At 41.3% G+C, this 18,810-nt stretch overlaps 1 protein-coding gene across 17 annotated transcripts in view; it reads right to left on the bottom strand.

The window, feature by feature from the left end:
- Window positions 1–353: 353 nt before the first annotated feature.
- CADPS (calcium dependent secretion activator) overlaps window positions 354–18,810 on the bottom strand; it is a 479,809-nt gene continuing 461,352 nt past the window's right edge. For all 17 annotated transcript variants that reach the window (XM_070455753.1, XM_070455747.1, XM_070455750.1 and 14 more), the window contains 2 exons: window positions 4,753–4,857; window positions 354–1,504 (listed from right to left, as the gene is read on the bottom strand). In XM_070455753.1, coding sequence (XP_070311854.1) covers window positions 1,325–1,504; window positions 4,753–4,857 — 285 coding nt within the window. In that variant the 3' untranslated portion in view covers window positions 354–1,324. The remainder of the gene's footprint in view (window positions 1,505–4,752; window positions 4,858–18,810) is intronic.

The raw sequence follows: 18,810 nt of genomic DNA, 5'->3' as shown, positions 1-18,810 counted from the left end.
TAAAGTGGTGCTTAAAAACAGTTTGTTGGCCTTCGCTTCATACAGGAGAAACATTTCTCTCGTTTACACTACTCTCTTGCTTAGCAAACCCTTATTTATCCTATAATGCAAGTGTAATCAGCCCAACATGTCCAAATGCCCACAGATTCTGAATTAGTGGAGTCTGCATTAATGGAATTTTACACTGTTTCTCATGGAGACAAGCGTTTCTAAACTACCCACTCCAGCAGTTTTGAGAACACTCTGTGAAAAATGACCCCTTGCCTCCTCTTGCCCACATCTTCCTGATTTGTGTGTTTTAGTTCCAGCTTTCAAAGAGATGCAGGGAAAAAAAGACTCAAAATTACTCTTGGGACATCTGAATAGTTATTTATTGAGAAGCCACAGTTTTGCACACTTTCATAACTGTAGGCTTTACATAAGGCAAAAGCAAGATGGACCTACTACTTTACACAGAAAGAAAGGGCTCTGCAGAGGACCCCAGGGTCATGCAGTTACAGAACAAAATGCAATGTACATGACAGATATAAAAACCAGCGTGGAACAAAATAATTTTAAACTATGGTTACAATCTACTGAAGGAAATATCCGTATCTTAATATAAACACATTTATAGTCTAGGGTCATAATTTAAATATTCAGGTCTTCTTTTTTTTTACATACATGGTTATCGAAACATAAAAGCGTAACATTTAATAGGATACACTTTGATAGAAGACAGTCGCTCTGAACTGTGCTGGATGTCATGAGAGGATCGCTTGTGCCATGGCAATTAGGAGGATCAATCCATTGGTATGTAGCCATCCTTTTTTGGGTAATTATCTGGATAAATGACAGGATGGGTTAACAAGGATGCCAAGGGTTTGTTTTTTCAGTTTCAGGGGAAGAGAAGGAACCAAAAGTTGGTTGTTGGAGACTTGCCTTTTGTTTTCCAAAAAACAAAGCAGATCTATGTGTCTTAAATTCATTTATTGTAGTTATTTAAATAACTGGCATCCACATACAGGAAATAAAGAAGGTACGTGGCGTACTCGCCCTTATATCCATTTACCGTCAACGTGCACACACAGCACATTAATGAAGCATCATTGGACTCTGTTGTACACAAGGGTACACCTAGCAATTGAGCTATGTATTCTCCAATATGGTATTTGAAAGGTCATTTGCTAATCTTGGTACCACATACCTAAAATGGCAACTGTCTTGGTACACATCTCATGGGCATGGTAGTTGACAGAAAATTCCCTAATGGGGTTAACTAACAGACTAAAGGACATGCATTGATTACAAGACTCTGTCCTAGCGGACCCTAAGCCTGAGCATTCTAATCGTCCTCTTCGTCTTCCTCATCGCTGTCCTTCATGCTGATCCCCTGCAGGCCCCCACCCTCGCTCACAGACGCTGTGGCCTCCTCCACAGTGAGACGGTTCCGGATGGTTTCATAGGTCTTGCTGTTTAAGGTTGAGTCCAGGACTCCTTGCAATCGGAAATCTCTATAGGTTTTCTAAAGAGGGAAAAGATGCAGTGATGAGGGAGATCTCATCTCCATGGGGGGTGGGAGGGGGCTCAAGGCGAGTGTGGGGGTGAGAACAGTGACCACAGCTAAGTGTCACACTGCATGCACTGTCACATGAAAAGCCACCATGCTCAGATTTCACTTGTACTGAAAACTGAGATTCGTTGAATGACAGAAAATGAGAAATGGTGACAGGATAAACTGTATTAGATGAGACAAAGCAAAGAACATAAGCTTATTTATTCAGTTTCATAAAGGGAAATGTTCCATCATTGTTTTGGTTCTCCTTTTTTTTTTTTTTTTGGGTCTGGTTCTTTCTCTTAGGTTACTAAAGTATCATATGATAGACAGTGTGAATAGCTATAACATATAAATAATGGATTGCGTGAGATGGTATTTTGTGATTTCTGCTGCAGTCTGGTCTTCAGTATTTTTTGAGGCTTGTGACTGCATATCCCTTTGTCTCATTCACAAGACAGACATATGCATATCAGTATATAAAACTGATCACGGGCAGCCACAATTAGGGGGAAGATGGAGCGTTAATGCTTCATCAGTATGTTGCAGGCATGTGACTCATGGCTTGCTTGTCTCCTTGGGAAAGAAGTGTATCTGTTCTGTTCACAACTTCGTGGTCTCAGGGAAGAAATTTGGCTCTTTTTCAAGAACAATGGTTTGGTATTGCTGTACCACCAGTTCTTTCTTTGTTCCTTCAGGCAATTTCTCTTGGATTTCCTGAGGTATCCCAGGGACTGTTTTTCTAGGAATCCCTTTGCGTTAATTGAACATGACCAGAAGCATCTGGCTGTTGTCTACTTCGCAAAACATGTTTTTTTGCAGAAGGTCCCTCTCTAACTACAACTCTCCTCATCACACTGCATATCATTTCAGCTACTGATTCTGCTGTTTGTTTCTCCTCTTGATATGGGAAGCATGCTAAGGGGTCAAAAGAAGGTACAGTAACGTACTTCAACACCACTTGGATTATGATTTCTGGTTTCTAGAGTCCATCTGACGAAGTCCTAGTGTCATTCACCATGTCAGCCACCCCTGAAAATCACATGTGGTCATGACTGCAGAGTTAACTAGTGAATGCTATTAAGCTCAATGAAGTCCAGTAACAAAAGATTATAAATAGGATGACCATGGGTTCCCTTTGCCAGGTTATATCTGTGGTCCCAAGATGATTATCTGTTTTTCTTTCTTTCTTAACAGTAATCTGATCATCCTAACTACTTAAAAAGTACATCTTAATTACTTAAAAGAAATTCAAAGGTTACCCTAACTGTGGCTCAAGCTGCAAAGCTAGGTAGCTAGTAGAACTGTGTCTTCACCTGGAGGGGGTATGGGTAAGAGGCTGATTAAATGCCAGTGTGGTGGAGACCAGATATCCAGACAATTTACTTGGTTTTTCTGTACTTTTCAATCATTTAGAATTGGTTGCCAGAATATGATGGGGAAAAGAAAGGTAGAGACCATTCAAATATTCTCCTCTCTATTCAAAGTCCAGAGCAGTGTGTTTCTCAACCAGATTCCGCATGTCTAATGACAAGAGTTTTTGTTTTTTTAAGTACTCCATTGTGCAACACACAAGTAGGGGCTCAACTAATATTTGTCTGAGGTTGGATGGATGAATAAATGCTTGCTGGATAACGAATGAATGGATGAATAAATGGAGTGGATGGAGAGGCAGGAAAAAAAAGCCAATTATCATTGGAAGTTTGCCGGAAGGAGGAGGCGGCCCCTGGTTAACGTACTTAGCGAAGAGGTGGTGAATTCTGCTTCATCCCTCTGTGTTGTGGCTGTAGTTAAGCCGGGCCCACTTTTGGCAAAACTGAAGGAGTTCCTTTGGCAGGGACGTTTCTGTGTCCCTTTCCCTATGGCTCATGTCTGTGTTGTTTTTGGCAGAGGCTAAGAAGCAACCTCCTCTCTGACTTTTTCTTTTTTTTCTTAATAAAATATTGCTAATTCCAACAGTCTCAACAAAAATCTGGAAATATCAGTAATGGGAAGATATTGTAACAGACTAAAATGCATGACTTCCCAGGAAGGGTCACATAGAAAAAAATTCCCCTAAGAGTATTTATAGCCAGAAAATGGAATTCATCAGATCAGGCAATGGTCAGTGAGGTTGCCTTAAGGAACTTACATTTAAAAATATGAAAATAAGACTGGGTACATAGTCCGAGTGCATACATTTCTTTTTTAGGAGCTGCAGTACACTGTCTGTAACCTTCCCTGGGAGGACTCTTTGTGAGATCAAATGCATATGATAATAATTCTCCTTAATTACACTCAACGGAACAGTAATTGGTTTTAAGTCAGCACTGGGGTAGAGGAGTACCTTGAATGAAATGGTGCTAATCCGAAAGAGACTAAGAAATGGGGCGGGCGGGAGGGGGGTGACTTTTGGCAAACTGTTACGAAATAGAAATTCAGCCCTGTTTTATTGTTAAAATATTTTTAAAGAGACTTTGTGCTTTGAATGAGATTTTTGCATACGAATGTTTTTAAAACCCTCTACGGTGCAGCATCAAATGGAAACTGAAATGATCAAAAACGTATTTACCCCCTTCTGTGATCTTATTATTTCATGTAAACCACTGAGATTTCACGCTGAAATAATTATCATTAGTCCAAGGCACACACACAAGAACAGGGGAAAAAAGCTACGTTCAGGGTATGTTACCTCACCTTTGTGATCCTTTACATTTGATTGTATACACGCATTGTAAGAGAAACTACTTCAATTAACTACAAGAACAATATTGATTTGCATCCTGATAATGGTCACAGGACATATTCAGAAGGAGCTGGAGGTAAATATTTCTATTAAATTAATTGTGGCAAAATTTAATTTAATTAAACCATAAATGAAATTCATAATGGAGGTGATTAGCACGGCGGTACCCCAAAGCCAGCTTCTGAAAGTCTAATGCAAAAGGGCACAATGGCTCTAGCAGTATATTTGCATGGCAAATACATAAAGTATTTTTCCAGTCTGGATAACGTATCAAATGCCTTTTTATTAAATTTCCCTTTGATGTCTGAATAATAAATTAACCAGACAGCCCACAATGATTTCATCAGTTTTTCTTGCCTGAGATACGGTTTTAAGAATCGTCTTGTTTCATACATAAACTAATATTCTTTTTGTTAGAGAAGTCCTACAGTTTGCCAATGAAATGTATTTCAGCCAGTTATTTGCAAAGGAGAATCACCATGTTTTATTTTACCTTGACCATCCTAATTAGAGTTTTCAACTGATAAATGTGAAGCTGTAAGTCCATCCGGTCCGTCAGCCAGGTACAGATCACGTTCATGGAGCTGTTGTACCATTGCTGAAAAAAGAGACAAAAGTTCTCCAGGCAACACATCATGGAGCATTTAAACAGCAGAGAAGGAACAGGCCACGTGTGAGCACCCTGCTCTGCTCCAAGAGGAAGACAAAATGGTTAAAGAGAATTTGAGAGCACAGAGATCACAAACAGGGATTTGACACAAAGTCACAGGGTCCCAGGTCAGTCGAAAAGAGAGTGGTTTGGACTCTGGGTTGAAAACAGAACTCTTCCCCTCTACACACCTCATATGCAATCAATTCATAAGGACCACCTTTTGCTCTGTTGGTTCACTTTACTCAGCCGAGATATAAGTCACTGTGTATGTCCTAACGCCATTGTCTCAGGGGTCTGGGAAGATGGGGGACTACTCCACTGAGCCAGTTGATGCCACTGGCTACTTACCTGTAGAGAAATCCAGACCCTGTCTGCTTAGGATGGTTCTGGGAATCAGGCTGAGAGCCTTAGGAATTTAGGGCAAAGTTTACCTTCATTTACCCTAATGGGGCATCTGAATAAAAACAATGAAGGAGGGTTTCTCTTTAAGGGCCAAATTATACTCTGGGCAGCTTATGTGGCCTTACATTGACTGTGCAATCTGTTTTAATCTTAACACCCAAAAATTATGGAAGATGAGGGGGGGAAAAAAAAATCTACAAATGAGCTCATTTCAAGCTGTTGAAATCATACTTCCCCTTAAGGGGGTTAAATTTTGCTTCTTGTCTGTGAAAAATGCTTGAAGCTGTGTCACTTTAGACTGCCACCCCTGTGGTGAAGAGAGTCTCTGGTGCGGTATAATTTTGCAGCACTGCTCATATATTCATAAATCTCACTCGGAGACATATGAACAGTGTTATGAAGTGTCAGTACGAAAAAAAAAATCTAATCTTTTAAACTTCACCAGGTTTCATTACGCGTTGCCGCTTATACCAAACAATTTACAAATAAAATGAAAAGGTGTGGATGGACCTATATATTTATTTATAGGAAAGTATATGAACTGTGCACAGAAAAGACGTAAAAAAAAAAAAGTGGTTAAAGAATTGAAACGTTGCATACTCTCCTGCTAACTGACACGCACATTCACACACACGCACACGCACACCAGTGGAGATTTGAAAAGCATAAATAAAAACATGTTTCTGATGGTAACTCCACCCTTTCTCACCTAAAGATCATCCAAAATCAGTTTATGCCTAACACTCACAGTTTTTCCGAAGCCTTGTTTCTGACTTAATTTCTTAAAAAAAAAAAATTAATTTGGGTTTTTACTTGCAAGGTAGAACTGCCAAGTTTCACCTTGCAAGAAACGACACAGTCGCAGCCATGGCCCCTCTCTGCAATCTCCCGTTTCGAGGCTCTTTCCTCATCAGAGCCAATTGTGGCTCTCCTTGGAGCTCAGCCGCAAACAGAGACCACACTACCCCAATCGAGGCAGCACTGCAGCCTCACAGCCAATTTCTGCTCTTTTAAAGATCATGGAGGCGAAACTGTCAGTTTCGGGGAACCTTCTGTCCCTCCCCCAAAGAGTGGGCAGGGTGGGGCGGTTCTTTTTCTTCAGATCTACGGTTCACCCCATGTCGGGAGATGGTTTGCCGTGGTCAAGCTACTTTAGGCATGGACAGATTTTCCCCTCTAGGAGTGAAAACATTTTACTGAAACATTTTTTTGGGGGGTGGTGGTGGTTGTGATTATTGGGGTTTTTTTGGCACCTCCTGCCTTGGGATCCTGGAGCTCTTGCTGTCACTGCATCTGGGTTTGTTAAGGGGCTGGGACAGGAACATGACTAGGTCATGGGTGCGGCCCTGCTTTACTCTCAGCAACTGGGGGCCCTCTTGTGTCTACCCCAGGTCTCAAATGCCCACATTTACTGGCTTTATCTGACATGCAGTCTGGGGGCTCAAATAGTCTTATTTTGAGAGTCATGAGCAACGTCCCCCAATTCCCCTACTCCTACCTCCTGGGGATGGAAAATGACCCTTGAAGGAACCTGGGTGACCTCCCCGTCGATCCAACCAGACCAGGGCCCCATGATGGGTTCATCTCAGGGACACAAAAGAGGAATGTGGCACTTGGGCTTCTAGGCAGAGGTGGCATTTTGCTTTGGCTGTGACAACAGGCAAACCGGCGCTGGCTTCTATCGCTGCCAGCAAGCCTTGTGCAACATGCCTTTTTCTCTTTGCTGAGAGACATGCCACCTTTCAGGGGAAGAAAAAACTAACGAGCGCCCCCCACCCGCTATTTCATATAAGTAATTCCCATTCTTGTGAAAAATGGGTTTTGGATAGTCAAACAAGAACAAGAAAAAGGTAGACTGTTCTCAATACTCTTTCTGTGCTGCTGAAAGGGAGATGGATGCGTCAGCTTATCACACTCACAGATTTCCACCCCAGGAGAACAAGAAAGCCCTGGAACATCCATGCTTTTCCTCCTGGATCTCACATCTCGTGAAAGAAGTGTAAAAAATGTATGATGCCCCATTGGCTACGCATTTCAAGAGGCAAAAGGGAGTAAGTCACTCCTTTCCAAACCTTATGCTCAGGAGATGAAATTGGAGGCACTTTTGGATGAAGTGCGGCGCTAACTTGGTTTTCCAGGAAGGCGCTTACAGGCACTTGGATGTTGGAGGAAGCAGGAGTCACTGCCTTTGAGAACTTGAAAACGTTAAGGGGTGAAAGGGCTCTTCCACCTTTGACCTCCACCTTGGAGGGGAGGCAACCAAGGCCCAGAGAGGAGAAGTGACTTGCCCGCAGTCACACTGCTAGTGAGTCCGGAAGTGGTGGTTTCGCAGGGCTAGACACTGGCAGGAAAAAGCTGATCGTCTAAAGACTGCTACCTCGGAGGGTGTAACAGTGCACGAAAGCTAATCTGGTGTATCTCTCCCAACTCTACATTCGGGGGTATCACATTGATAGCTAGAAATAGGCCTTAGTGGGAGTTCTTACCCTATGGGAATTGGCAAACGCCACCAACTAGGGCCTTCTCCTTTCCAGAAAGCCAGTTGTTACAGCATTTCATCAGCATATTACTGGTTGTCTGGGGTGTTCTGCTTTTCCTCATGCAGTTTACAGCGCTTATTAATCAGGTTTGCTTTATTTGAGATCGATGCTAATATAGCAGATTTGTTATGATTCTTTGAAAGAGGAAATTAATACAACATTTTAAGTTCTGCCTGCTTTGTTTTGTCTTTGGTTCAGATATGCCTTTTCCAGAGATAGCCACAAAAATTTTGGTAAAATACACTCTAAACCCTTAGAAATAAAAATTGTGAGGGCATGGCATATACTATGCCTTGCCTTAGTTCAGGCATATTAACTGGAAACTACCTACATAAGGTTAATTTAATCCTAAAAAAGCCCTCGAGAAATAAAATCACCAGTTACTGGGCACCACGAAAGGACATTCCCTAGGGAATAATTTGGTGAAGGTTTCACAGTTACAAGCCAAAAGAAGAAAGGCTACTAAAGCCTTGGAGAGTTGGGAACTTCTTGGGTAGCTAAACCGCTGAAACTAACATGATGTTGTAAATCAACCACACTTTAAAAAACTTTTTTAATTGAATGCAAAAAATAAATAAAGAGCACTTGGAAGGCTGATCTAAAACCTTGCCATTAATTTTTTTTCTTTTCACCTTCCTTCCTTTCTTCCACACAACTGTTAACGTCATAGGCCTGACCTCCATTTCACCTAGGTTTGTGATCCTGGGCAAGTTACTTACGTTCTCAAATACTCAGTTTCCTGATTAGCCAGTGGGAATTAGTCACTCTTTCACAGGCCTTCCTGATGGCTAAATGAATTAATGCTAATAAAGCTCACATCACAGTACTTGGCACGTAATAAGGCCTCAATAAATGTTAGCTGCTACCACAACGAACACTACCATCAACACCATAACAACTGTCACCATCACAGGTAACATCGTCGTCGTCATCACCATTACCATCATCTCTCTCCTCTTTTTCTGTCTCTTTCTCAACCCAAGAAATACCACAAAACAAGGAAGAACACAGAACAAATGACCAGAGAAACCCATGCGGTGGTGGACGAGATCACTCCTATTGGAATATCTCTGGGATCACATGACTAGCTCTCAACAAAGCGATCCTACTGTAGAGCTGCTTTGTGTTAGAGCATCACCCAAACCTATAAAACCATCCTGAGTGCATTATACACATTTGAAACTATACTGACCTAGATTTAAATATTGGATTCAAAGGATTCTGATAAGTAATGAGTGATTTTGCAAACCCTATGTGGATAAATTACACCTTCTGCTTGGGTTGGATACTTATTAGCTGGATAAACTCAACTCTTAAGCTACTTAATTCTCTGACCCCTAGTCTCCTCTTGGGGTTAATATTAGTACCTACTTCACAGGATTACTGTGAGAGTGAAAAGAGGTAATTGTGTAAAGTGCCTAGCAGAGTGACTGTCACATAGTAAGCACTCAATAAAATTTAGCCAGGATTGTTACTATTACTCCCCCAAACAGGCCAGGTATCCTTTTACTAGTAATACACAATACAGAAGAATTTTCATGATCCATTTCTAGTAAAAATCAATATGCAGATATACTCAAGTCACACATTCTGCCCTGCAACTAAATAAGTACACTGACTTCATGCAGAGGAATCCTTACACATAACATATCTCTTCTATAAGTGGGGGTTCACTGCAGCTAGGATTAGGGTGAGGCAGGATCTTGCAAGTGCAGGATTGGATGCTGCCTTTAATTACTACAAACTCAAATATGAGTTTGTTCATCATGGATGTCTTGCATTCAATTTTTAAAAACATATTAAGACATTTACCTTGATCACTCGTTAACATTTTGAAACTGACAAGTGATTCATTCATCTCTTCCCCAGTCCCTACACTTGGGTTCACTGTTTATCTGGGAATTTTATCCTCTGGAAGTGCCATAGGATTGTGAGATGGGATAGATAATTCACACCTCACTGGACAACATGTTTGGGTTGTTGTACTGGATTTGGATAATCCCTCATCAGCGGGATACAGTGTTACCATGCTATAAAAAGGCTGCTGCCTTCATTCCTCTACCATCACAGCCACCTAGATGAGTCTAAATTCTCCACCCTCCCCCACCTTGATGTTAATTCAACATCCTAAAGGGACCTTTCTGTTAATGACTCATTTGTTTTCAGAGCCAGCCGCATTGCATTCGTGAGTGGCAATGAAAATAAGGAATAGAGGCTGAAAAGGAGATAAAACGGCTCAGTAGTGTTTCCATATTCACTAAATCCAAGGGTTAACGTATCTGCTTAACTTACATAGCTGCCTATCACACCATACCATTCCATAAGACTGCAGAGTCTATAGTTTTGACAAAGTGCTATTTTGTATAGGATTCCTAAGATACACGCACACAGAGTACCCAAAATTAATAGTTACCTACTCATTGAACATCGAGTCCTCAGAATGTACAAGTAATGTGCACAGCATTCTATAAGCATTATGTAACTTCACCACAGAGCTGAACTCTTAAAGAGTATCAACAAGGGGAGAGATGGACTGAGAGTTTGGGGTTAACAGATGCAAACTATCACCTATTGGATGGATGGGCAACAAGGTCCTACTGGATAGCACAGGGAACTATATTCAATGTCCTGGGATAAACCATCATGGAAAAGAAAAGAATATAAAAAAGAATGTATGCATATGTGCGTGAATGTGTGTATAACTGAGTCACTTGCTGCACGGCAGAAACTAACACCGTATTGTAAATACATATTGTAAATACATCATAATACATAAATATGTATTATAAATATGCATTATAAATACATCAATAATAAAAATAAAAAATATAAAACAAAACCACACACTTGTTCAAGTATCAATGGTATTAACAACCCTGTTTTATAGATGAGAAAAAGGGGCATAGGTAAGTTAAATAAGTAGCCTGTATTCAGATGACTGGTAAGCAGTGGAGCAGGCCTCAAACTGGTTATTTACCACTATACCTATGTAAGTTGTCACATTTAGCTCAATAATTTTAAAAACCAATGGCTTGTTTATATAGAAACAGATCTGCTTGCCAGGTACCCTTTCAGCAAAGTCATTCAGCTCGGAACTTCTCAAAGGAGAAGTGTGTGGGTGGGTTCCAGTGTTTTTGGAACTGTCTCCCACAGAGTCTAAGCTTGGCCTGTTGTTGATAATATTCTACTTTCTATGAGCCTAGAAAGTTGCTAGGTACAGTGTGTGGAGTCAGGGGTTTTCCCACAAAAAAAAAAAAAAACACCACTCAACAGCCTTAAAGAACTAATAACGGATGAGAGACAATCATTGCTGACTCTTAAGAGAAATGATTCAAAAAAGTTGGATGGGGGTGAGGGGTGCTATTTCTTAGCTAGCATTAATGTATTTTCAATTTCTCTCTGTAGTCCTACCTCATCGCTTCTTCTCTTCTCTTAGGTTGGTAACTCAGCAATTGCTACTAAGAGAAAACTCTCACTGTGGGCAGTTTGAGTTTTCAATGACAAATACAACTAGAAAAACTGCCTCTGTCACAATGGATTGAATTTTCCTAACAGAGTGTTGGAGATACAAAAGTTATGACGCTGACCAAAATTTCAGTTCCAAAAAAGTATCCATCATAAGCTTTAACACTGTCTGTGAACGGGGAGAGGAAGAGTGTCTTGGGGAAATTCAGTTTCATGTTCAGTTAAATAGGATGTCATCAGAAAGGGCTGAAAGACAAATTATTTTGGGCGGAATATTAAATCCAATGAAAATAGTCTAATGCAAAAAGTTCTTCCTGTGTTGCTTTTTTTTTCAAAGAAAAATTTTATTGAAATATAACATGCACACTATAGTGTACCACTTTTAGCAAAACAAGCATTTACACACAAATTTCAAGCACATGCCTACAACGGAAGGTAATATTTAGCCCAATACATGAAAATGTACCCTTTCAGAAATTATGGTATTTGGCCTAAGGACCAATAACCACACCACGCACGAACACATCTCTTCACACACCTTCTTTGATTAAAAACCGTAACTCGGTCCTATATAACCTACGCATGAATGATAGTCAAAATTTACAATGATTTGAGTTCTACTGTTGATTCATTTCCAAATACATGTTTCGTTTGAAACTGGCATGTTCACCCTATTCATGCCAGGGAGGCAAAGTGCTAAGTGCCTGGGCAATTCATGGATAAAGTCTGAACAGTTGAGTCTTTATTATCATCTACAGTCTCACTTCACAGATTATGAAACTGAAGTTCAGAGAAGCAGAGTGGTCTACCAGCTGGCAAGAGATGGAGCCTCTGGCCTCAAGAGGCTGAGACGAAGTACAGCTTAAGAGACTGGACTTGAATCAGGCCTGTCCTGTGTTTGAATCCTGATAAATTCCTTTTCATCCCTGTGCCTCAGTTTTCTTATCTGCTAAATGGGGATGATGAGAAAAACCACTTAGGGTTGCTATGGGGATTAAATGAGTTAATACATGTGGCATGCTGACAACAGCGCCAGGCACATACTATTAGCTGTTACTATCTAGCCCTGCTGTTCTACCTTATTCCATGAATAAGAAATATTAATAGTACCTTCCTAAGTGCTAACTAGTCAGGGTTGTGCAAAGCTTTCTGAGCAGTTTCCATTCTTCGAATAAGACCTGAACAAACAGGTAATTTACAACTTCTTGATAAGCAACGTGTATTTCTGAACTGAGGAAGCACAGTGAAACCTGGAAGATTTTTATTTTTTCTTTGGAAAGTACCCTTTCTCCAATGCAACACAGACAGACATCAGAGAAACTGCCTCAGCACCTTGCCTGGACTGTCTAATGAAGAAAGGACATTTTATATGTTGGCAAAGTGTCAAAGAGGAAGATAATACTTGGACCACACCCATGTGACTATGTTCCTCATGCTGCTTTTTGTGACAAAAGTGGATTATTATTAGCAGAAAGGAAACCTGCAACCTATTTAAATGGCTGCATTGAAATACTGTAATGAAATATTTTACATTCGAAGCTTTCAATGGATATTTCTTTCTTACAATTTGGGTAATTTAAGAGCATGTGAAAAGCTTCATAAAGGTTTCCTCCACACTCCTACCAAAGTCTCCAAAGCTTTGTTGACCTGGGCCAAAATTCCACAGCCTTATGGGTTTCTCATGGCTAAGGATCTGGTTGTATTTGATGTTCTACTCCAGATTCAGAGAGGATTTGACAAAGGCTTGGCATGTTCAAGATATCTGTGCCAAGTCAGTGAACTCTAAAAGACTGCACACAAGTTTCAGGATTTGTCACAGCCCCCAAAGGGAGCTGATATGCTTCGCTAAGAGGGTGTATCATTTGAGTACTTAAAAAAAAAATGGTATGTAGTTGAAAGATGCAATCTTTTGCCTTACTTGAGTGGCACTGTAATTCAGGATTTGATTCACCGAAACAACTGCTTCTAGAAGTGGGTATTTCCAGTCACAGCTTCAGGACGCCCAGATAAAAGCACAAAGATACCACAATCAGAGGGTACAGATAATCAGGGTGACATTTTAGGCTGTCCCAAGAGTTCTTTTTAAGTTGAAGGTTTTTTTTTATTATTTTTTTTAATCTTTAATATTTTGGCCACCTGAGGCAAAGAACTGACTCACTGGAAAAGACCCTGATGCTGGGGAAGATTGAAGGCAGGAGGAGAAGAGGATGACAGAGGATGAGCTGGTTGGATGACATCACTGACTCAATGGACATGAGTCTGAGCAAGTTCTGGGAGTTGGTGATGGACAGGGAAGCCTGGCGTGCTGCAGTCCATGAGGTCACAAAGAATTGGACACGACTGAGCGACTGAACTGATAATTCTCTGGATGGCTAAAAATCATTTCATTGAAATCTTTACAAAGCTGTCATGATGCTGTGGCTTTTCAGGGTTCTAAACACTGGACAGCAACCTCTGATAGTCGGATGCAATCCAGACTGTGGGGGACGTCAGAGGCAACTTGCTGAAACCATGGCTCCAGAGACCTTGGCTATCTACAACCTGGTATGAAGAGAACCCAGCAATTCTTTTGCCTTTAGTTTCTTTTCATAAGGAAGAGACACTGCAAATAAAATATTTTTTTTAAACTTTGACTTAAATTGATACTTTTAAAAATTTCTTGCTTCTTCTATAGGAACATATATAGAATTTAACATACGGGAGCAATTTTATTTTTAATTTCCTTCAAAAGGGCCTAAATGACACCTTAATATTCTTTTATTAAAATAAGCAGTTATCTATTCAAGACCAAATTTTACCTGTCTAAACCTGAAATACAGAGAAATGTGCAACAAGCAATGTCTTCAGGAATGACATTTCAAATAGATGTTCAAAATAATGACTACTTGGACTCTTGACTAAATGCACTGTAGCCTTTTCACCAAGTCAATACCATCACTACTAGTTGCCTGGGAGAAAATACAAGGAAAGTTAAGAGTCCCAAAGGGTTCTTTCTAGGATCAAATCAAGCAGGAGAGTTTAATTCAAAGGTTATATTTATACAGGTTATACAGGGATCTCTCTTTGGAAGATACTTTTTTTTTTAATGGTTTGATAAACTTGTTGACAATCTCAGTAAGCTGTCCAAAACACCCAAAGCCATACAGGAAATGAGTTTGTCGCTTCTGAATCAATCAGACTATGTGAAATCCAGCAGGTCACAAATCCCCTTGTATCCCACCCAACCCCACATCTCAGTATGGTTGAATAGTCACCTGCAAGGAGTTGAGACAGTATTCAAAAGGTCTGCTTTCCTAATACTTCTAAGATATTTCTGGAAAGTTTTCCAATTCTGAATGAAAAAAACTCAAAGATCAACTCACAGGTATTTACCTAAAGACAGAAAGGCACAGAAGGGAGGCACTAAAGTGAATTTTCTACTGTCAATGCAATTTCAACTTACATTTGGATACTACTCTTCCACCATTTCCACAACCTGAGTACATGCTATTATAAGAAGATGGGAGATCTAGCAATTCCACAGATGCAAAGAAATGGAAAGCAGGATCTTGAAGAGATATTTGCACACCTATGTTCAGAGCAGCATTATTTACAATAGCCAAAAGGCAGAAGCAACCCAAGTGGCTATGGACAGAAGGATGAATAAATAAAAGGTGGTATCTATACATGATGAAACAGTATTTAATCTTAAACAGGAAGGAAATCCTGTCAAATGCTATAACATGGAGAAACCTTGAGGATACTGTGCTAAATAAGTCAGTGAAAAAAAAGACAAATACTATGATTCCACTTCCAAAAGGTACTAGAATAGTCGAATTCACAGAACAATGTATGAATGTGGTTGCCAGGGGCTGGGGAGGGGGAAAATGGGGAGTTACTGTTGAATGGCTATAGACTTTCAGTTTTGCAAGCCTTAAAAGAGTTCCATAAATTGGCTGCATAACAGTGTGAATGCACTTAGCACCACTGAACTGTACCATTTGAAATGGTTAACCTGATCAATTTTACATTATGCTTGTTTTTACCAAAATCAAAACAAAAAGATGGGAAATGCAGAATCGCTCCCCCGATTGAAAAGGAAACTTTGCTAAAGAAAGCATGGCCAGGTAGCAGTGTACATGTTCTAATCTGGAACACCCAATCGTGTTTCACAAAAAGCCAAAAAATGATGTGCACGAGGAACGGGGGCCGGGAGGAGATGATTTCTCAAGGCCAAGTTCTGCGACTGTGCAGAACAAAGAACATATCTGGTAGCATTTGCTCAGTCACTTATTGGGTTTATTTAAAACATGCCACGGGGCCAACATTTCTAAATCTGTGAAAGAGAATTAAATGAAGCCTAGAGATGAGAACTGAGAATCCTCATAGAGGATTGGGTCCAAACAGCCAGAAAGGATGCATTTTTCACACCGCGTGACACATCACCTCATATGTTTTCACGGAGACTCCCCCGTCCCCTTCCTGCTCTCCGCCCCGATGTTCCCCATACAGATTTGATCAAGCAGCGCTCAGCCCTGAGACCCCGGTTTCCTCTGCCCAAAAGGGCAGCGGCTCCACCATTCAGAATCAACCCCCCCCCCAATAACAGACTTATTAAGGTTTGGAATGTGTGTTTAGGAAGCCCATATTTTAGGAAACAATTACGTAGAATTAGGCTAATAATGTGAGGCAGGCAAAGCTTTTGCCCTTTGCTGAAAAATAACTCCTACATGGAACAGTTATACTAATAAAAATCATGTATTTCTTAAATGCCTCAAAATGATCTTTGTACCCAGCTCGGCAATTAACACTGCCCCACTGAGGAACATTTATTCCCCAGGCTAAGGAGGATTAATCTCCATGTTTGCTCGACCAATGTCTTCCTTCGCTGAAAATACAGTATGAGGCTTTGGGATGGAAACAGAAATTTCTGTAAGTGGGAATCTCACAGGAGGCTTAATTCCCTTCTCATCCTAGAGGGTGGTGAGGTGCCCAGGAAGGGTTGGGTGCCCCCCACCAGGCCCACTGGAGGCCCATGCCAAAGACCTCCTTGGGCCAGTCCTTGACCCTGAGGAGGATGGAAAGGCCTTTCTTTGGGTGGCCTGGGCCTCATCTACGGAGGGGGACTTTCGCTTCCAAATCCCCAAGCTGACTCCTTGTCACTGTAGCCATTCCAGGACCTTCTTCTGGGCCAGAATCTACAGATTTCCCACCTCCAAGCCTGGGCAGGAAGTGACCGCTGGGCAAAAGGGGGACACAGACCCTCCCGTTGGACGCTTTGTCTCCTTGACAACACCCCAGCTGGTGGCCCGAGGAACAGACTTAATTTCTTTTCTTTCTCTGCCCACCCTTCCCCACCCCATACTTCATTCCCTCTTTCTGTAGATGCAAACGTACGACATCCAACATAAAGTTGCCGAAATAGCAATCTTGTCTCTGAATATATAAATTGCAAAAATTGATATGAATAAATCTGCAAGTAGCACACTGATTGTGGCACATTTTATCAAAAAACGGCGCTCGGGTGCTCGCTGGCTGGGGAGGGGGGTGGTGTCATTACACGTACAGAAAAACATCTGCAAACTCCCAGCTTCTTTACTTAGAACTGAATGGAGGCATGACCTCCTGTTCCTTGCCATGAACCCTGAGTTCACACTCATATTTTACATGTTACAGGAAGCCACAGCTCGCCCCAGGGGTGCTGCAAACAGACACGCAGAAGCCAGATGTAGGCCCCCACCACCCCCCTCGCCCTTAATGCACCTGAAGAAGCCGGCAACTCGACATTCAAAAGCTGACATGCTCGTAGCTTAAGGTCACTTCAGATTTTGTAAAGCGGAGGACAAAACCAGGAATGCTTCTAGGGCTGGGCTGTCAGCGGGGAGGCGGAGGGATTACAAGAAACCTGTGACTCTGCCTCTTTCTGCCTTTGCTGGTAGTTTTTTTGTGTGTGAACAAGTGCCATACAACAGATTGAGCCTCGTATAAAGGCCTGAGACTGTGCAAGGGCCCCCCGCTGGGCCTCAGCTGTGCTTGCAATTAGCAATAGGCACGGAGTGATTATTGTTGGGGTAGCGGATGGCAATGCGAAGTGACAAGTTTTATGGGGGAAGTTGGGAGTGGGGATGCTCGGCAAGTTTCTCTTTCTTTTTTCTTTTTTCTGGTTCTGCAAAACCCTATCCTTGGGCGGCTGCAACCTCCCATTGCAGTGAAAGCTATTCCCCCCCCCCCACCCCCCCGCTTGTCATTTAAAAGAGATTGAACAAAATTGGTGAAAGAATATATTTTTTTCTTGGTGCTTCAGAATGCGGGTTTTCTAGGTCAGAGCTTCCTGGCTGCCCTATTTAATGTCAGAAATACCCATTTGCCTCAAATTAGCAGAGATCTGGGAGTTGAGGGCAGGAGATTAAGCATACAAAATTACTCAGCAGGTGACGGTGGGGTGGATTTGAGGGTTGAGAAGTCTTTAAAACTGACTACAAGACATTATATACTTCTGACAAAAGAACATAGTAATCCTACCTGCTTGCTTTAACCACTGTTGTTTGCCTATTATTATGTGCTTTAATGCTCATGAGAGCAAAACTAGTGCTGATACTACTCAATTACCATAGTAACTCACACCAGTGACCTCTTATCTCAAGGCTCCCAGCCCAGCTGAACTAATCCAAAGAGTTTGTGTCTTTTTATTTATTTAAACGGTGACATATACTTGGGCTGGAAGGCTCCAGAGGGAGGCTACTCCTCTCTTTGTCCAAGGTCAGAACTTGTTTTGAGATTTTGAGTAAGGCCTTTTCACCTTTTGAATCCAAGGTGGTTCTGAAGTTTATGGATTGGAGGCTGTGGGATGTCTTTAAAAACCTCTATGAAGACAGAGGACAAGGTCCAGTAAAGACCAACAACCTCCCAGCTGCATGATAGTCGTGTCGCCCCTTGGGCCTCCTTGGGAGGGGGAAAAGTGGGAGACTCTTAATGGGGAACGTTGGCTGTTTTATCCCATCCATGGGGCCAAATGCAGACAAGACAAAACGACTAGCCAGAGGAATTTCATCACAAGCTTTTAAAAAGAAATACAAGCGATACTAGCATAACATTTTCAAGCTTTTCAACTTTACCTGGCCTGTGAATGTGTTTGTGGTGCACATATGCATACTGTATACTAGGTCTGAATACTACTGGTGATTCAGAGCCACAGGGTTGCACTAACACACCAAATGCGCTGGAAAGTCCTGCAGTAAAGAAACCCACTGAACTTGGCTTCCTATTTTCCAAATGTATTCGACTAAAGGATCACTCTCCATGAGCCATCTAGTAATAGCTTTCAGGGTACTAATGTTCCACTGAATCTGCTATGGAAAAAAATTCTATAATGACATAACTAATAATAATGAACAATAATAGTAGTAAAAATAACGAGAGCAAACATTTAGTGAGCACTTTTTATGTGTCAGGCACTATTCTAAGCAGTTTATATGGGTTAAACTCATTTAATTCTAACAACCTCAAGAAATAG

The sequence above is a fragment of the Odocoileus virginianus genome, chromosome 26 (assembly GCF_023699985.2).
Source record: "Odocoileus virginianus isolate 20LAN1187 ecotype Illinois chromosome 26, Ovbor_1.2, whole genome shotgun sequence".
Classification (NCBI taxonomy): domain Eukaryota; kingdom Metazoa; phylum Chordata; class Mammalia; order Artiodactyla; family Cervidae; genus Odocoileus; species Odocoileus virginianus.
Note: the sequence above shows the minus strand (reverse complement) of the source record. Positions and strands in the feature narration are given on the sequence as shown.